Source organism: Syngnathus scovelli, chromosome 18 (genome assembly GCF_024217435.2).
Source record: "Syngnathus scovelli strain Florida chromosome 18, RoL_Ssco_1.2, whole genome shotgun sequence".
Classification (NCBI taxonomy): Eukaryota; Metazoa; Chordata; class Actinopteri; order Syngnathiformes; family Syngnathidae; genus Syngnathus; species Syngnathus scovelli.
This window is the reverse complement of record NC_090864.1, coordinates 11,622,902-11,642,060: the sequence shown is the minus strand read 5'-3', so window position 1 is coordinate 11,642,060 and position 19,159 is coordinate 11,622,902. Positions and strand designations below refer to the sequence as shown.

General features: G+C 45.6%; 3 protein-coding genes and 1 long non-coding RNA gene across 7 annotated transcripts; 3 read left to right on the top strand and 1 right to left on the bottom strand.

Moving 5' to 3' along the window:
- Window positions 1-106: 106 nt before the first annotated feature.
- Window positions 107-6,230, bottom strand: cry-dash (cryptochrome DASH). 2 transcript variants are annotated; one of them, XM_049748800.1, is made up of 14 exons: window positions 6,106-6,230; window positions 3,375-3,547; window positions 3,190-3,283; window positions 2,998-3,128; window positions 2,644-2,792; window positions 2,435-2,523; window positions 2,292-2,365; window positions 2,110-2,199; window positions 1,942-2,021; window positions 1,748-1,807; window positions 1,502-1,659; window positions 1,301-1,420; window positions 912-1,088; window positions 107-795 (listed from the first exon to the last, which is right to left on the bottom strand). In XM_049748800.1, the coding sequence occupies exons 1-14, from the start codon at window positions 6,148-6,150 to the stop codon at window positions 694-696; spliced, it is 1,542 nt and encodes a 513-aa protein (XP_049604757.1). In that variant the 5' UTR covers window positions 6,151-6,230; the 3' UTR covers window positions 107-693. The 2 variants fall into 2 exon arrangements, with proteins under 2 accessions (XP_049604757.1, XP_049604756.1); XM_049748799.2 differs by lacking the exon at window positions 6,106-6,230 and adding an exon at window positions 3,878-4,946.
- Window positions 1,899-3,174, top strand: LOC125985764 (uncharacterized). The gene is made up of 3 exons (XR_007487434.1): window positions 1,899-2,040; window positions 2,468-2,539; window positions 2,657-3,174. It is a non-coding gene; the product is annotated as an uncharacterized lncRNA (long non-coding RNA).
- Window positions 4,946-7,201, top strand: LOC125985762 (solute carrier family 22 member 13). Its single transcript, XM_049748832.1, is given in 8 exon segments — window positions 4,946-5,394; window positions 5,458-5,561; window positions 5,629-5,783; window positions 5,882-6,053; window positions 6,121-6,241; window positions 6,314-6,408; window positions 6,476-6,889; window positions 7,003-7,201. Coding segments are annotated over 8 exon segments (1,638 nt in total). The 5' UTR covers window positions 4,946-5,016.
- A 1,279-nt stretch (window positions 7,202-8,480) lies between these two features.
- On the top strand, window positions 8,481-18,624 carry drd3 (dopamine receptor D3). 3 transcript variants are annotated; one of them, XM_049748806.2, is made up of 8 exons: window positions 8,481-8,649; window positions 9,899-10,195; window positions 12,335-12,447; window positions 13,833-13,969; window positions 14,897-15,090; window positions 15,908-15,973; window positions 16,407-16,770; window positions 16,877-18,624. In XM_049748806.2, exons 2-8 carry the CDS (start codon window positions 9,923-9,925, stop codon window positions 17,071-17,073), a joined length of 1,344 nt encoding a protein of 447 aa, XP_049604763.1. In that variant the 5' UTR covers window positions 8,481-8,649; window positions 9,899-9,922; the 3' UTR covers window positions 17,074-18,624. The 3 variants fall into 3 exon arrangements, with proteins under 3 accessions (XP_049604763.1, XP_049604761.1, XP_068504896.1); XM_049748804.2 differs by having other exon boundaries at window positions 16,404-16,770; window positions 16,877-18,623; XM_068648795.1 differs by lacking the exon at window positions 8,481-8,649 and having other exon boundaries at window positions 9,283-10,195; window positions 16,404-16,770.
- The last annotated feature ends 535 nt before the right edge of the window (window positions 18,625-19,159 follow it).

Here is a 19,159-nt window from a genome sequence, read left to right as displayed (position 1 = left end):
TTCATGTTGATAACATAATACAAAGAGCATCCAAACTTTTTAGATTTGTGTGTGCAATTAATAAAAAAATATATACATATACATATATATAGTATATATATATATATATATATATACTGTTTATTAATAGTTTGCGTAAATAACCAATGCATAGCATAGGGAGCGCTGTTTCCAATATTTTTTTTCTCACACACAATACAATAACAACTGTAACTTCTGGATTTGTAACTTTGTAACTAAATCATGTTTGTATCTATCTATTCACCAATTTCCTTCCCCTAAACTCTCTCAATTTCTTTCCCTCTCTCTAAATAAATAAATGAACGATTATCTTGTTTTAGAATAAACCATTTCATAAATGCATTGTAGCTGTTTCTTTTGTCTCATGGCCCCTTGAGCACTAACATCTTCGCACGCTTTCTGTGTGTGGCTTTGGTTGCTGTAGAATAGTTTTGTTTTCTTCTCACGAGCGTATTTCCTCAAGTCATCTCCCGCCCCCTTTTCTCTCGCCTGAGCACATTTCTCGTAATCGCAGACCGCACAGATGCGTTGCGGAAATACGTGGTTTAAACAAAAAAATGATAATAAAGGCAAGTCCCCTGCATTGTAAGAAACCAATTTGAATAGCACCATAACTTTGACCAGAAGAAGGCGAACAAACTTGGCATTGTAACGGCTGGAAAAGATCCAAGCTCACAAGTTTTTGCTTCTGGAGAAATAGAAATCGACGCCTCTGTCGCCGTGCTGTTTCGGGGTGTGGGATGGGCCTTTTCTGCCTCTTGGGTACGGCCCGTTCTGTGAAATAACAAAAGCGAGTCAACGTGAACAGAATTTGGACTGCTTCGGCCTTAGCACAAAAGAATGATTTGAGCTATGAGCTTGTTTTGAGTTGTTTGTCCCATCCGACTGACCTGTTTCTTGCCACCGTGTCGGCTCCATTCGGGCGCCACCACGACAGGGGTGGGGTAGGTCTCACCTAGGGTGACGTCGGCGTGCGATAGCGCCGCCTTGCTGAGGGTCCACGGCGTGTGCACATCAGCCCCCCGGATTTTGTGCAGCTCGGGAAGCCATCGCCGCACGTAGTCGCCCTAAGGATGAGTATCGGGTTAGGATTCCGACAAGAGCCAAATATTTCAGAAAGACCATACTTGAAAAGTTTACTTTAGCACTGTAATGACGTTTAAACTGAACTCAGTATGGAACAGGTGTTTAACAAATACAAATAGCAGATATTTGCAATACAGAAGTAGAAAAGACTCACATGAAAATCCGCTATATAGCAAGACCGCAGTGAACGTACGTTACTGTCATAGTCGAGTCCTTGCTTGACCATGTTGAACTTTCTGTTCTCCCGGGGGTCATTTCCAATGCCCGCGCTGTACAGCCAGTTGCCATAGTTACTGCAGACGTCATGGTCAACCTGCGGGAAGACATTTACATGTGTTCCAAGAGCTACTGACACAAAGGAGAAGCTGCAGAGTAAAAGCATGAAAGAATTTACCAAAAGGTATTCAAAGTATTCGGCTCCCATCCTCCAGTCAAGGCCCAGGTCCTTGGTGAGGAAGCTGGCCACGTTTTGGCGCCCTCTGTTGGACATGAAGCCCGTCATGGCCAACTCCCTCATGTTGGCATCCACGAAGGGCACACCCGTACGTCCCTCTGGACAAATATCAAAAACAAACATTTCAGACGTATCGAGCGAGCACCGCGTGTGTCATAGCCCGCCCGGTATTAACGCGGCGCAAACCTTTCCACGCGTTGAAAAGCGTCATGTCCGTCTTCCAAGGAATGGTTTTGTCCTGAAGCCCTATGGAGAGAATTTGATTTCAACAACTCACTGATGAGATGTTTTTGTGCAGAATCTTGCCAAGATGTTACCACAGTTCTTCGCTTTCTTACAGGAATAAAGAAGCTTTCAAATTCAATTTGAACAATATTCACCTTTGACTTGAAACAGACGATTTCCATATTTGAGTGCTACGAACTTGAAGTAATCACGCCACAAGAGCTCAAAAATAACCCTGCCGTCGAAATGAAATGGTAAGAAACATTCATCGAACCGAATCACGTCAAAAGGTATCGACCAATATAAAATCCTCATCGACTGACCAGTACGTGCTCTGATTAGCCGTTCGCTCCCTCTCGTATTGGCGTATCTGATGATAAATATATCTTGGTGAAATGCAGCCCATGGCCAGCCTGCAGAGTGTCCAAAACAGCTTATTAAAAGTGGCTTTATTTCTGTTTAGAGATTTGATTGACACAAAAGGAACACTCACTCACTCACTCACCAGGGCGCAAATTTGGTGGAATAGTCCACGCCCACCAAGCCGTTTCGGGTCTCCTTATAGGTTGCGACCGCATCCTTCGGGAAGACAAATCAATGTTTCATTCAAAAGCCATATGTCGTAACGTATGTGTAAAATGAACTTACCGTCTCCCAAAAATAATGCTGAAGTCTGCGCAGCGCCTGACTTTCACCGCCGGTGCATGGAAAAGCGGAGCGAGGGTCATTCAAAGGCTCTGTAAGGAAGTAAAAGTGAGTTGTTTATTTATTCCGTCATTCTAATTCAATCTTTTTTTCATTAAACAATCAATTTAAGTCATTGTGACGTGTTGAATTATTTCAAAAATGTACTGTACCTGTCTGCTGCAGGTCCGCCGCAGTGGGAACGTCTCCCTCGTGAAGCCCCCCGGGAAGAGGCTTCAGCCGCTCCGGGGTTGGCAACTCAGGTCTGACCTGACTCTTGGATTCCACCTCCTTCCTGAACTGAGTGTAAACATCCGGAAGCCTGACAAACAGATCCTAATTAACGTACAGGCGAAATGGGACAGCCACCGACCGGGATGCTGCCAGAGGCGTTTGGTGCCACCACGTGGACAAGTTGCATACAAATGTGACTTGATTGTATGAACTTATCTTTTAAACATCTATTGGTGCAAATCCCTCTTCCCAAAGTTGATTTTCTATTGTGTGTGTGCGTCGGCAAGTCTCACCTGGAAATGTGTGCGAATGGCAAATCGTCTCGGTGGTACAGTGTGGAGCCCCAGCAGGTGTGCACTTGGACCTTCATGCGTGCGCACACGTCCTTGACACCTTTCTCCACAGTCAGCTCTTCGGATGTTGCCTGTCATTAAATTCAGAGCAAGTCATTAAAATCAAACCGACGATGATGTGAGGACTCGAACCTCTTGCTGGAAAGTGACAGCGCTGACAGAGCCCAGTTGCTGGATGAGGTCGGCGACGACTTCTTCCGGCTTGCCCCGTCGTACTACCAGGTTGCTATTTTACAAACATAAACACACAAAACTTTGTGAGTGCCATAAAAGGCAAAGTGCAGTCCGGGTATAATGAAAGCAAGGAAAACTATGACCTGCCCCTGTTCACCAGCGACTTCCTGAGATCTTGGATGCTCTCCAGCAGGAAGCGCAGGCGAAAAGGTCCCGTCTTCGGCAGGTTGTACTTGTAGGTTCCCACATAATGTCTGGGATCGAAGCAGTACAACGGCACGACGTGGTCAGCGTGTTTTTCAGCAAAATGGAACACCTACATGGGGGACAGAATACATACACACCACTTCATTACAGTCATCTCCCACTTGGATTGAGTCATGCTGTGAATAGTGGTGGTGACAGTCAATTCGCATATCCGATAACTATTTTATTGTGAAAGTGCACACCGGAACTTCCACATGCCAGCAAACGAGCTAAAAGTAGCTTGCAGAACAAGAACAACAAAACCACAAAATGCTCCTTAAAATATGTATATATTTTTTAAAAAAACATAATAAAAGATGACTCACACAAAAACAATCAAATATAAGCGTGCTCGTCTGTTTTTAACACGACGTGAACGTAAATGCGCGTTCGTTCTTACCTCGTTGTCGTGGATTCGTAAATCGTTTCTTAACAAACAGATTATCGTTCGGGAAGTGGACATGACTGCTCGTCGATAGCCACCGATTGGAACAACAACAACAACAACAAGAACGTGCTCCAAAACACAAACAACGGTGAAAACCCGGTTGTCTCCTGCGGACTAAGCTCTGCTTGAGGCTCGGTCACGATGTTATACAAACGCACGTTGGCATACGCGCGTCGCGTTTGTGTAACACACTTTCATAATTTTTTTTCCCCCGCAACTCCAATGATCTTATGCATTCATAATGTTTATATAAAATCAATTGACATTGGTAATTGAATGTGTGATTTGAAATATGTTTTATTTATCTTATATTTAATCCTATATGTTTGCTGTCTGAGTCAGGTTTTCAATAATAATAATGGATGATGATATTTACCATAAAAATCTATTTTTATATTGCCTACCCATCAAGGGTGATATTAATAAAGCAAGTACAAGTCTTTTGCCCATTTTTTTCCAATGTGTCCGTTCTGCATTTCCTGCACCCCCAGTGACCTAAGAGCAGCAGAGCAAATGTACATACTTGCCTACACATCCCACGACATGATCAGTGCGTGAAACACTATCACCAACGGGAGAAAATAGACTACACTTAAATAGTAAGCTACTCTGACGCGATACTCATCTGCCATTACTCACCAGGGACAGGGACCTACCTATCTTCTCTCTGGCTTTCTTATCTCCTTTCCTCAACCCGTTTCAGCCAGTAATAATGTTATAACTACTGCTATCGTTAGGTGTGCTGTTGTCTTATCACCCCATCTATATAGTGGTATGTTGTTTACATTTTGCTTTTCTTCCTTGTGGCTACTGTTGGCTTCTCAACTTCTCCATCCCGTTTTCTCTTTCTTCCTACCCTCAGTTCTGGTTGCTCAGAGGTCCGGTTTCAGAGCCGGCTGGATTTTGTCCTCGCGTGATAAAGATGTTAATAAATTACTGCAGTTCCGACTGTTATGAAAAAAAGCCACAGATTTTTGCTCGGCAGATTTTTCGTGATAAAAACACACGTGAGCGTTTAAATATTAACGAGGAGGACTGAAAAGCCTTTCGATCGCACGTTGTTCTGCAGTCCAGCGGGCGAGCGCTACACCATGAGCACCTTCGCGTCCATCCTCAAGGAGATCGGAGAGTTCGGCTCATTCCAGAAGCGCTTGGTGGCCGCCTTGTGCGTGCCCAACATCTTCGTGGCCTTCGATGTCATCGGTCAGGTTTTCACGGGTCTCGACTTCCCCAACTACTGCGACACCGATTGGATCCTGCAGCGGGTGGACGCCAACCAGAGCCTGGAGAGGCAGAAGGAGCTCACCATCCCCGTGAGTCCGGATGGAAGCTTCCAGACCTGCTTCATGTTCACGCCGGTCCAGGCCGATTTGGAAACCATCGAGCTGTACGGCCTCAACGCGACCTCGGCCTGCCTCAACGGGTCCAAGTTTGAGGTGCCGACTGGAGCGTCCAGCATTGTGACAGAGGTGAGAGGCGCTTGGTCGTAAGGGTGACATTTTTCTCACTCACGCTCTTTTTTCTTTTTTCAGTTTAATCTGGTGTGTGACAGAAGAACGCTGATTGAGGTGTCTCAGTCTATTTACATGGCCGGACTTCTTATCGGAGCCTTTGTGTCGGGCACCGTAGCGGACAGGTGCTTTACAATCTTCGTCCGTTTGGCAATAATCAGCTTGATTCAATGTGATTTTTATTTTTTCTAGGTTTGGTCGGCGCTTTGTGGTCTTGCTCAGCATTCTTCTTCTTTGCCTATTTGGCGTCAGTGCTGCGTTCTCTCCCAATGTCCACGTTTATATTGTTCTCAAGTTCCTGTGTGGTGCGTCCATGGCGGGAATCCTGACCAACTCATTCGTGATAGGTGAGTGACGTGCGGTCAGTAGCGATGCATACAATTTTTGTTTTGTTTTTTTTGTTGTGTCCAAAACTCAACGGCACCCTTGTGGTGTTTGACCGAAGGTGGCGAGTGGTGCGAGTCGTCCAAGTTTGCCTTCTGCACCATCATCAGCCAGAGTTTTTACCCCGTCGGTCTCATGTTGTTGTCGGCTATCGCCTATTTCATCCGCGACTGGAGGAGCCTCCAACTGGCCCTCTACAGCCCAATTCTTCTTGTCCTGGCCGTATTTTATTGGTTGGTCCCGTTACATGACACTTACATCCAAGTGAGCAAATCGTAAAGCTACCTTTGACCCCGGCAGGATCCTGCCAGAATCGGCCCGCTGGCTCATGACTCAGGGCAGGAGGGAGGACGCCATGAAGGAGGTGCACAGAGCAGCAAAAGTCAACGGGAGGAAAGTGTCGCAAAATCTGCTGGACAAAGTAAAGCCCGACATAATGCTCAAGCGTAACATAAACCCCGGAAAAGCCATCCAAACAACATCCTCGTTCTAGATGGATGTGGACGAGTCGCCCAGCAGAGGCAGTATGTTGGACATCTTCAGGGTGCCATATTTGAGAAAACGAGCGCTCTTCATGGGCTACGTCTGGTGAGCATTTAACAGCGCTCCAAATGGACGGGAGGGAGTGTAATACAAAGTATTGCTCACTCACCAGGTTTGGAATCAGCGTGGTGTACTACGGCCTGAGCCTGAACGTGGGCAACTTTGGACTGGACATCTACTTGACGCAGCTGGTCTTTGGCCTGGTGGAGATTCCCGCCCGTCTGGGTTCTCTGCCGCTCATCCAGCGCTTCGGGAGGCGACGCTGTGAGGCCGTCTTGTTGGGTCTAGCGGGGGCCGCTTGCCTCTCTACGCTCGCCGTGCCCAAGGGTAACTTCTGGATAAAGAAAGAAGACGTGCAGAAGCACTGTTAGAAGACAATGGACATTTTTGATGCGCCCCCTCCTTTTGTCATTCCAGACCTTCCTGTCGTTGCCACGGTCATAGCCATACTTGGGAAATTTGCATCTACTGGCTGCTACTGCATCGTGTATGTTTACACAGCAGAGCTGTACCCCACCGCACTAAGGTAAGGTAGGTAAGATTTCCTTTCTTGACGCCTACGGCTATGGAATAATAAGATGTCAAAATGCTAAAGATGAATATCTAGAAAATGGCTTTGCCCGTCGTGCGTGTTGCTAGGCAGAGCGGCGTGGGTCTGAACTCCATGTGCTCTCGCGTGGGAGGCATCCTGGCACCCCTGATAAGGCTGCTGGGCGTCTACCATGACGCCGTCCCCATGTTGGTGTACGGCGTCGTACCTATCAGCGCGGTGGCCCTCTGCCTGCTGCTGCCGGAGACCCTCAACGCTGAACTTCAGGAACACGTCGTGCTAAAGTGAGTTGATGAACCCTATGGAAAAAAAAACAACAGATTTTTACAATTGTTTTTTTTTTATCTAGGAGGATTGACGCAACCTGCGTAGAGGAAGAAGAAAAATGAGGCAAAAGCACAGCGTTGTGTTTGATACGGACAATTTGTTTGTCATCAGCAGCTCATCAGAGGACTTTTGTTTACATTACATACGTATTTATTTGTGATGTATATATTCGACCTACTTTCTGCCCACAGATTATTTTGTCGGTACGTTATGGCAATTTTCAAATCCTGTTCTTAATCGAGGAAGACTTGCTGCAATGCGTTGCTATGAAACGCAGTTACAGCCTTTGGCCAGTAGATGGCAGCAAAATGACAAAATAGGCTGACAATGTGACTCGTGAAATGTGCGCAAGTGGGTCGACCGCCTGCCTGCCTCCGTACATTTAACGGAGCGGGTCGCAATTGCAAAAGCTGCTTTTACATTTTAAAACCAACCTCCACCTCATTTGTCACCGAGTTGATTTTTGGAGCGCAAATGACACCATTCTGGTTTATGTCCTCTTTCACGCGCGGGTGAGATTGATCGGCTGACTGCCAGACATACATATAACCGATTCCATATACCATTTTCCAAACGAGTGTTTGTTATTGCTGTGACGGATTCTCTTCGGTCGTCTTTGGGCTGCAAGAAGGATGACTCAGAGTTCCTCGATGCGCCAAGGTCATTTGGGCACTGGAACGCAACTTCAAATACGTGGAAGCCTGCTGGTGAAAAGTGAACAACTGCGGTCACTGTCATGTTTGTGCCTTCAGACAAGCCAGGGCAGACTTTTCCTAAAAATGCCTTAAAAGTATCAATAAGACTTTTTGTTAGGGTGCTCGCCAAGGAGATGCGCCAATTTGGTTGTCACGCTCAGTGGGCATGAGTGGCTTAAGGGTTTTGGAAAAGACTCACTTCAAATTACTTTTGGGAATTGGTGAGGCAAAAAGTAAAAGCAGAAGTTTGTCTTACTTACTTTGATTAGACACAAAAGATCAGGTCGGAGAAAAAAAATGTCTCTAAGTGATGACTTGATCAAGACAGTTGTTGATGAATTTCAAAACAGATTAGTTGTGGATTCATCGACTCATTTTGACACGGCTACATGACATGACAAAGTGAGGGTCACTTGACGCCTGCTCATTCATTTCAAATCAACATGATCAATATGAGCGACCGTCATCTTAAGGGAGGGAGGGAGGGAGGGAGGCAGGGGTGTGTGTGTGTGTGTGTGCGTGCGTGTGTGTGTCTGCCACATTGTCTGCGAGAGCCTCCATCCGCTCATTGGTCTGTGCGCAATGGCAGCGAGCGCACCGCAGTCGCCGCGCTACCGCCGCGCAAAGATGGGCGCCAGGAGCAGACAAGTTTAAACTCCGCACAGATGCTGCTTGCTTGGATTTCATGATTTCTCCAACGAGAAACCCTAAGAGGTAGGTTAAAGACTTTGGGTGGACATTATAATTCTATATGGGGCTTTAATGGCTTTATTTGGAAGGGCTAATTATTCCTACTTGGAATGAATTCTTTTCAGGAAGGGAGATGGTTAAACTAGATATGGCGCTGCCATTTCAGGCTTTAATTGGATTTCACCGTTGCCTTAATTAAGACAACACGGCAAAGATTTCATTGTTAATTTGAATGTGTGTGTGTGTGCGTGTGTAAGATTGACATTTCAGTTAGCTCCAAGGTGCAGCCGTGTGTGTAAAACAGATGTTTAAATTTGATGTGAATGGCCAAATGATGGATTAGATTAGACTTCAGATCCCTGCCATTGTGTTTGTGACTGGCGGATTTAAAGTCAATTGTGTTAAGACGAAGTGAGAGGCAGACAATGGGGACAGACAAGTATGCAAACTGTTGGACATGTCGAGATTGTGTGCATATGACAGAAATACGTATGCGCTCATGGGCAGAAATGTGTGTTTGTCTGCAATTGATCATCTTTTACTTAAAAACACCATGAAATGAAGGAATTAATGATCAATTTAGGAATTGAACAGCTTTTGCATTGTGGCCAATTAATTGTGGCTCCTACTGGTGTACACGACTTGGCCACCAGTGGCCAGTATAAGTCTCCCTTAACAATGACCGAGTGGCTAGTCGTGTCAGTGGTTTTCCGTGGAGGATAAAGAATATATGCCCGGCGGCCGTGATGATGGTTTTATTGTCTGTTTACGTGTATTGCTGCACCATTTGTGTTATAATAGCCATTGTTTCAAGCGTGACGGATGCTATTTGTTAGTCCATCTATGGCGTTCGCATTGTTTATTAGCATTAAGCTAAGAAGGCTTTGGTTGTTTTAAATATGTGACACCCACCCATCCCATTCTTTGAAGACACCGAGACAACAGCCAACGCGCATTTAGCGACGGCTCAGCAACGAGCTTCTCGGCTCAGTCCAAGAGGGAAAAGATTTGTGTTAAGATTGTGATGGCACTGCAGCCAGACAGTCTCTTTGGTAATAAAGGTGAGGATGGATGGAGTGCAAACGGCAGCGGCAGCGGAGCCCGCAGCCAGACACACATCACCGCAAGGCACCCCCGCCCCGCATTCTGTCCTCGTATTTCTTTGGCGCCATCTTGTGGCATTTTTGCTACAGGAGGAATTGTCAACTTTTGGAACGTGCGTACATTCTAAGCATGTCCGGTACGACAGCAACAAAACCAGTCGCCCATACAGGTCTGCCAAACGTGTGGGCGGGACATGGCGATGCTTAGCCAAGCAGAGCAGCCATGGTGGAACGTATCGGACGAACGCAACGGCACCGCGTCGGACGGCCGCACCGGCGAGCGCAACTACTACGCCATGCTCTACTCCCTCCTCATCCTGGCCATTGTGTTCGGCAACGTGCTGGTGTGCCTGGCCGTGCTGAGGGAGCGTTCGCTGCAGACCACCACCAACTACCTGGTGGTCAGCCTGGCCGTGGCCGACCTGCTGGTGGCCTCGCTGGTCATGCCCTGGGCCGTCTACTTGGAGGTAAGGCACTGTCGTGCTTTTTTTTTTTTCTTCTTACATTTCATTTGAGTCCTTCTGCTCGCGTTTCTCCTGACACCCGCTACTTCAAATGACTTGGACTTTGTGATCTACTAAGGAGAGACTACTTTCAGAGTTACAGAAGGAAAGGACTGCTCCTTGGTGAGGAGTTAATTAGTCAAGCAGAATTCACAAGTGACAACGAAAAAGGCTACGCTGTCGTCTAAAGTGGAAACCAAAGCAGATACTTTGCTGTCATCCATCTTCCGGAGATGGCTGATGAAACACATGCATCAAATTGTCGCAGCGAATACCATGTGCGCAAAGTGCAAGCTTTTCATTTAGTATGTGGGGAATCAAGTGTCAAAAATAGTGTCTTTTTCACTTCAAGACCATTGCCCAAAAAGGACAGGAAGGTTCATCACAAACAAATGAAAAGCCATTTTGCAGTTTCTGGAAGAGCCATAGTAGAGGAGAAGAAAAAAGGCTAGCGTTATATATCATGCCCCTACCCCTGGACCTAATTCATTGTAATGCATCAAGGAAGTCCGGGTTTATATAAGGCTACTGTCGCAAATCGATATTATCCCCCTAGTCGAGCGGTCCCAAAATGTCGAATAAGCAGCTGCCTGGCTACATTCGAAGTTTGCGCTTTGTCAGCAGAATACTTCGTCTTCGCCTAGAGTTCAGACCACTGGGCAGATGCAGGAGAGAGCCAGTTAACAGGCCAAGCTGAAAGATAGATGGCACACTTCATGCAGGGGGGGGGGTCCCTCATTTCAAATTCAAACGAGGGTAATAAATTAGAATTAAATTTAAAAGTAAATTTGAATTCACACTCATGGTCACACCTATTGAACCTAGCGTATTTTTGGCACGTGGGAGAAGATTCCAACTCCACAAAACCTCCGAATTGTGAGGCAGACGTGCTAAGTTCCAATGACAGCTCATTTCATTCATCCATAATGGCCGCCTCCATCCACACACAACACGTAGGCGCAAAGCGCCCGAGCCCAGGCAATGGTGGTTCCCGCCGGCTTCCGCTCCCTAATTGGTGGTGGCCGACCCCCTCCCTCCCTCCCTCCCTCCCTCCCTCCCTCCCTCCCTCCCGCTCGCATCGCAACAATCGGCGCTCCCGCTGAGTCGGTTTGCACAGCGAGAGCTCAGCATGAGGAACGCAGTGCGGGTTGTGTTGGGGGGGGCATGGCTTTCCCACACGACCCGTACAATGTTGATTGAAGTAATAAGAATATAACATATTAGGGTTGGGTCATTCACCGATTTGCTCGATTAATTAGAATTTATAAAATGTAGCAGTCACGTCCTTACTGACAAGGCTGCAGAGTTTTGCCACTTTTTTGCTTTCATTTTTTAAAAATACTTTCGTCCTTCTGTTGTGCCCATCTTGGCCACTAGGGAGCAGTAAATTCAGTCCATTGAATTCTTCATTAATCCAGAGTAACATTAGTCAGTTTTCGTAGAGGATACAAAAATATATATATATATTTGTGAGTATTGGTGAAGTTTGTCACTTGGTTGGACTGGCCCTTTAAGGCACAAAAAATAATAAATAATAATAATAATAATAGGTGACGGGCGGAAAGTAGGGTGGTCATCACGGAGATAACAGCAAGAGGCAAGCAAGTGGGAATTATGTTGGGGGAAGTTGTATTTGCGAGCCATATACGTATAGTGTACTGTGTATAGTCCCACTGGAATCCATTCATCACAGTGGTGACATTTATTCACCAAGCTTTAGGTCGCCGAGAGTATGAGCTTTTATTTTCCGAGTCTCATTGTTGTTTCGCTGGAAATGCTAATTCACAAAATCCGTCAGTGACGGCCGGCCGCATCAGCGGATGGATGACAATTGTGCCGTGGTATGTTAAGACTTAATGACAACATCAGCCCTGTGGGATTTTTTTTTAAAAATGTATAACATCCCAAATTTTAATGTGAAGGGTACAGAAGAAGCTGAGGGCTAAGCATTGACCCTTGAGGCACTCCACACCTCAAGAAGATCTGAACTGGCATTTCTGATTTTGTTCCTTTCCCCCAACATTTTGCCACGGAAATGAATATTAGCGCGGCACACGACGGTGACAAATGTGCGGCCTAATCATGGCTATGTGTTCTGCGCAGGTGGTCGGCGGCGCCTGGCTTTTCAGCCGTCTCTACTGTAACGTCTTTGTCACGCTGGATGTGATGATGTGTACCGCCAGCATCCTCAATCTGTGCGCTATCAGCATCGACAGGTGAGTGTGTGTGTGTGTGTGTGCGCGTACGTGCGTGCGTATGACAGACGTGAGTACTTGTTCACAGTTGCCATGGTGCCACTTGTGGAAATGTCAAACTTAATTTCGCATTTCCAGGTGTGCTCAGATGTGTGTATGTCTGTCATGCAGCCAAGTGGACATGGGGAAGACGTGGTGCGTTTCTAGTTGGTTTGAGGTTCATTGGAGACAATTTAAAAGAATAACAAGGTATTTGAATAGGGTTTTCAAATTATGAGAATTAAATACTGTTTGGACAACAGCATACATTTGTTATACATCTTTTTCAAGTTTGATGCAGATATTGAAAAATAATATTAATTTCTTTAACCATGTTTTGAGTTTTTTTGAAATGTTATGCGCATAAAGTATGTTCTCACAAAAACGTTCTAAGATGAAAACCACTTTTTCGTTGTTTGCAACTTTGTACTCAGACTTTTGCAGTTAATTTTCCTTTGATGAGCAACTTTTTTTTCTTGTTTTTTCCCATCGCTTGCTAATTCACTTTTAAAAGTATAACAGAACATTGCAGCGCAACACATTAACACATTTGTAATCTCACGACAAATGTATCCCCACTGCTGACTTGGATCCGTGCGATTCTTGCGTAAGTCAACTTGACGTCTCACAGGTGCACCGTTTCATACAAGTCCAATTTATATTCTGCCAGCCGTCGCTACCTCATGACGACCTGGAAGACGCTTTTGATCAAATCTCTGCTGGCTCACCACGCGTGGACCTGCACTTCTTATTCTAGCAGACAGCACACGGCTAAAAAAGTACAGCTGGGGGTGTGTCGTTGTGTGTGCGTGGTGTGTTTGTGCGCTTGCCCGGGCATTTGGCCTCAAAGAGGAGCTGGAGTAATTAGTCCAATGAGCATAAACAATCATGGCAGCAAACTGGCCCCAAACGACGAAACGCGCCATCCGCGTTGGCTCCGGGTCGCTGGTTAATTGTCGCCCCTTCCGCAGCGATGTTGCACAAGCTCATTACGCACACTTCCTGTCTGTCCAGTACACGCCCCTTTTAGAAACCAAATCCAAAAGTTGATTGATCAAAGCTCGCCCCGCTCGCTCTTTATATTTCTCACAGCGGTGTTTTTCTTGTGGGTGAATTCTTTTGGGGAATGTTTGCATGCGGGCAGTCTGTGAGATTTATTCTGCCCCCTCCAGAGCGTGCATGAGCATAATTCAGAAAATAAATTAAGAGGGAATTCTTTTCTGGTCAAATGAAAGCATTATCAAACGATCACGATTATTTTTAAATGTATTTGAAAACAATATTTCAACAAGAAAATGACCCTGCAGACTTTTTTCTTCAGAAAAATGCCTCCTTTTGTTCACGTATCGATTTTTTTATGTGCACAGGTACACGGCGGTGGTGATGCCCGTGTTGTACAACACGACGCACCGCTCTCGCAAGAGAGTGTTTGCCATGATCGCCACGGTATGGGTGCTGGCCTTCGCCGTGTCCTGCCCCTTGCTGTTTGGCTTCAACACCACAGGTCGGTTCCGACAGCGACCAATGAAGCCGGACTGTTTCAAAATGTGCCATTCTAAGCGCGGCCTACAAAAGTCCCGCTCTGACATAATGAGCACACTCTTGTACTGTCTTCAAGCTATTTTGAGATGGGAATCAAACTTTGTCCCCAGCGTTTGTCGCCAGGCAAGAAACCTAGTGCAATTGTTATGATTCTTTTGAATAGTACCAGATTAAGATTGTACTCAGAAAAAGTTAAAGGGTCACGGAAACTCAGTCGCCGTGTTTTACTCAATCGCTGGCAAACAATGGGCGGGACTATGATGGGAGTTCATGGCAGGGTTAGGGTCGCGCAGGGGTTACACGCCGAGTGCATAATTATCATCACCAGAAACAAACTGTTCCAATTGCTGAAGAACGATTTAAACTCGTGGCTGTGAAAATTCCCAACATAATTCATTTTGCAAGTCAGACGTTTTCCAAAGGTATTCACTCACGTACAGGCGGCATAATATTAGCCAAGGCTGACTTTTAGCAAGACAGCTCACGTAATTATCCTTTTATCATGGCTCCCATCGACATCATTTTGTGTCTTATTGATCCACGGGGGTAGGCAATCATTTCACATGATTTGGGCACATAAAGTAAACGGCACATATTTAACGGGAGGGCGAGCTGGCGGATGTGAACGTGCGAGCCGTGCTGCGCTGCTAGCACCGTGTCAAAGGCAATCACGCCCACGGTAACGAGCTGCAAGCCAGAGGAAGGAAGGGTACAGTTGAGTATGCGGCGAGAATATCAAGCAGGGAAGACTGCGAAAGCCCGCCCGACGTCCAACTCAACCGCTCTCGTGGACTTTTGAGTTAAGCGCTAGAATGAACGAACAAAAACCATCAAGACTGATTCATCAAGGTCGACGGTTGGGGCTCAAGCGTGCCTTTTGCTGTTCCAGACGACCCCATGGTGTGCTCCATCTCCAACCCCGACTTTGTGGTGTACTCGTCGGTGGTGTCCTTCTACCTGCCCTTCGTGGTCACGCTGCTGGTCTACATTCGCATCTACGTCTTCCTTCGCATGAGGAGGAAGAGGATCGCTTTCAGCCAGGCCAGCGGCAAAGTGCAGCCCGGCTCAACGCCACCCTCTGTGGTCAGAGCCCCCCCCCATTAAGTCATTTTACATTATTGTGCCGGTCTCGGGTGAGCTGACGCCTATCCCATGTGATTTTGTGGCAAGAGTTGGGGCACGCCCTGGACTTGATTGTGAGGCAGACGCACTCATTCACATTAGCATATTTTAGCAGCCTGCAACTAATTTGCTACATTTCAACTGAATGGAAACTAAAGACTTTAAATTGACTAAATAATGAAAAACAATTTGTATTAAGCTTGACACAGCGATGTAATTGTTAGATTTGTTGTATTGAGGGTCGTGCCGCATGAATAACAATTGCATTATGCATCAAATTCACCTTCATTTTGGAACCTTCCTTTCGCATCCAATAGACTCACACACACGCACGCACGCGCGCGCACACGCCCACTGTGACCTTCAGCGACACAAAACTAAACGCGTAATCACGCTGATGGACAAGCAGTCCTGCAATTTGATACCATTATAATGGGAAAACTGTTATTTGGCCTCAGTAGGGGGACACGTAATTTGAAGGAAATTGCATGACTTAAAGTTGGGGGAAAAAAAGAAAACAAAAAGGCAACCTGACTGCATAATGTTTAACACAGCTTATATAGAAACATTATTATTATTATGATGATGAATGGTCCAGTTAATTCATATTTAAATGTGTGTCCCAGTTACATTTATCATTCCAGTGAAGATTGTAATAAATACTGGCCAATTGATGGAGGATAATCAATTGCAAAAATCTATTTGATAGCTGCAACCCGAGTCAATAGTGTACAAAAAGGGATGATTGAATCATTGACTTGCCTCTCTCATCCGCCAGGAGACTTGTCTGCAGGACGACCCGCCCAAGACCAACCATGACCTTTCACCTATAAGGATCAAAGTGGTGAGTGTCATTCAACACTGCGATTTTCTTCACAGTACCATTTTTTGCCCATAAAATTCTTCGACTTTACTTTTCTTATGGGTTTCCGTCTGGTAATATGCAGACTATATTCTCTCTCTTATTTAGTCCATAATATTACAACAATTAAGTCTCTTTATACTAGTAAAAAAAACTTTAAGTGGACAAAAACAGGACTTTATTATTTTGGAAAATACATATTTTGCTTATATTTCGACTTTTATTCTTAGCAAAATCCTTACTATTTTCTTAATTGTAATATTCAGAGAAGAATTGACTTTTTTCTTGAAATGCCCAACTTGACAATTTTGGCAAATTTTGTATGTGAAAAACATGACTTCATTTGCTTAGAATGAAGAATTTATCTTGTAATATTCCGCCTTCAAATTGGCCAATGTTGTCTCAACGCCAGCAGTGCGTGGAGGCCCCGGGCCCGTCCAAGTCCGACCTGCTGTCGGGATGTCTGTGGCGAAAGCGCCCCAAAACGCGACCGGTGGAGAACTCGGCGCTGCCCCCGGTGGACTTGCAGAATTACTGCAGCATAAGCCACGCCTCCTGCGGTCGCACCGAGTTGGACGTGGAGCGCAATGAGGCGGCGCCGGTGTCCGGGAGCAGTTTGGCGAGGGTGGCGGAGAACAGCCGGCAGGCGTCGCTGGCAAAGAAAGTTTCCAACGGACGCAAGCACAACACGCTGCGGCCGCTCAACAACTACAACTCCCGATTCAGGAGCATGCACGCCCGTGAGAAGAAGGCCACTCAGATGTTGGCCATCGTGCTCGGTGAGGAGAGATGTCATTTGTTATGTGTTTTAATTTAAAAATATATAGATCTCTTAATTTCTCAACTCCCTATCTTGAGTTTTGCACTATAATTTTACCTTCTCAGGGGTGTTCCTCATTTGCTGGCTGCCTTTCTTTGTCACGCACATCCTGAACACGCACTGCAGAACGTGCTGGGTCCCGCCGGGCCTCTACAGCGCCTTCACTTGGCTGGGCTACGTCAACAGCGCTCTCAATCCCATCATATACACCACCTTTAACGTGGAGTTCCGCAGGGCCTTCATCAAGATCCTCAGCTGCTGAGAAGAGAGAGAAAAAGAAAAAAAAAAATACTGAAAAACTCACTTTCTTCCTCGGTGCGGACAAGGTGGGATTGTTTTTGCATTTTCTTTCCGGAAAAAGGGCTGCGGCATGGGTCGGGCCGAGTTTTTGTGGACGCCAGCAGTGTGTGGACTGACACGTGTCACGCACACATTGTCCCATCCTACAGTGCATGCAAACCAGCAAAAAACACTGGAATATCAAATGTGGAGGACGGTCTTTTGACTTAGGCCACCATCTTGTTAAAAAAAACATCAGGTTCCATTTAAGTGTTGTAAATAAAGACATCATTCCACACGCATGCTGTGAAGTTACTCACACGCTAATAATGACAGGGAAATAGAATCAAAACAGAAAAAACAAATGGGATCGGTACTCTCCTCTTGGCAAGCGAGTGGAATCAATATTTGATAAGAAAAGTGCATATTGAATAGAGTGTATGAAGTGAGCGGCATGGTGATGGGCACGACCCCACGCCTCCTTTAATTGAATTGGAATATGGATGAAAAGCAAGCTGTGTTCATGCACCTCAACAGCTACTTTGTTCATTCACAAGACCTTGTGGACTCAAATTATTTTGTGCTCATGGCGAGTCATCAAATTTAGCCAACCATGCAATAATCAAAACTGCGACTTTCTTTTTTTTACTCAAAACTGACACACCCACCAAATTTCATCTTGCCAAGTGTTTGGGATTTCATTTAGAAAATATTCCAGGCGGCATTACCAAGACAATTTTTAGTTGTCATGATTGACACGCCCACCAAATTTCATGTTTCTACGTTATGCAAGCAAGCTTTGGGGGATGAATTTTCAAAACATTCCGGTTAGGCGCAATCAAGACAATGTTTTGGCAAATGTAACAGAATTTATGAATATGAATGGATAGATTGCCCTGAGGATAAGGCTGAAAAAATCTTTTTTCTGTCACAGGCTTGTAAACATTCAATCCGCAAATGCTCGTAATAAATAATAATGAACGTTTGTTCAATGTTTGCATGAAAATTCTTCATGAATTTAGCGAGGCACGTACACTTGCTGCCAGAGGCTTCACGGCGGCCCTAATTGAAAGTAAAAAAAAAAAACAAAAAAAAACAAGTGACGTCGCCGCGTATTGTAAGGAGCAGGTGAAATGAGGTGTGCTTATAAGAGCCGACAAGCGAGGCAGCCTCGTGTCCCATTTGACGGCTGTCACGCTGCACTCGGAAGGAAGGCATACTCGGTCGGCAATTTGGATTCTTCTGGGAAACAGCATAGTGCCGCTGAAAATAAAGTTTGAACAAAAAAATAGTCCCTACTAAATGTCAGCGATGACAGCCTGTTGCTAGTAAAGAAAGTAAAAATAGCTCGCTGGAGGCAAGACAATTGTTTAACACTCATCTTCATGTCGTTCTGCAGACGGAATGTAAAACGGCTTTGGACCTAAACCAATCCAATCTCGTGTCTGTCCTACGCTTCCCCCGGTGGGTGACACGCTAACAGCGTTGGAATGTAATGAATGCGCGCGCTTTGCCCTCGGGGGCGACTTCAAAACCTTTCGACGTGGACGCCGCTCAAGAGTGCGCTTGGTCACGTGGTGCATTCAACGCAAAGGCTGTCCCGCTAATTAGATACACTCCCGAAATCTGTACGATGTGCGTATTTGCTTTCAGTAGATGAGCAAGTCGGACGGATGACCTGACAAGAATGCCCATCGACGTCTTAACTAAATGCAGAAAAGTTTCGACAATCTTCCCTGGATTAAATATATGAAACTGTAATCAAATCAATACAATAGAGAAGAAGAAGTTCATTGCCACGCAGGATTTTAAAGCCAAATAATTGTCTCTGAGCCATATCGGGTTGATTGATCACTTCCGCTTCCCTCAACAACACTCGGCGAGGATACAAATATCTTGGAGCTGCGGGCAGCTCTGTGACTTCCATTCATTAACGGCTACTCAGGATGGATGTGTTGTCTATTAGCGGGAATAATTACATTCCAGGGTTAGAATTTATATATGAGCTGAGGGGGTCGTGTGGGAAATTAGTCCAAGGAAAAAATGAAGGAAGGATGGGGATGCACACA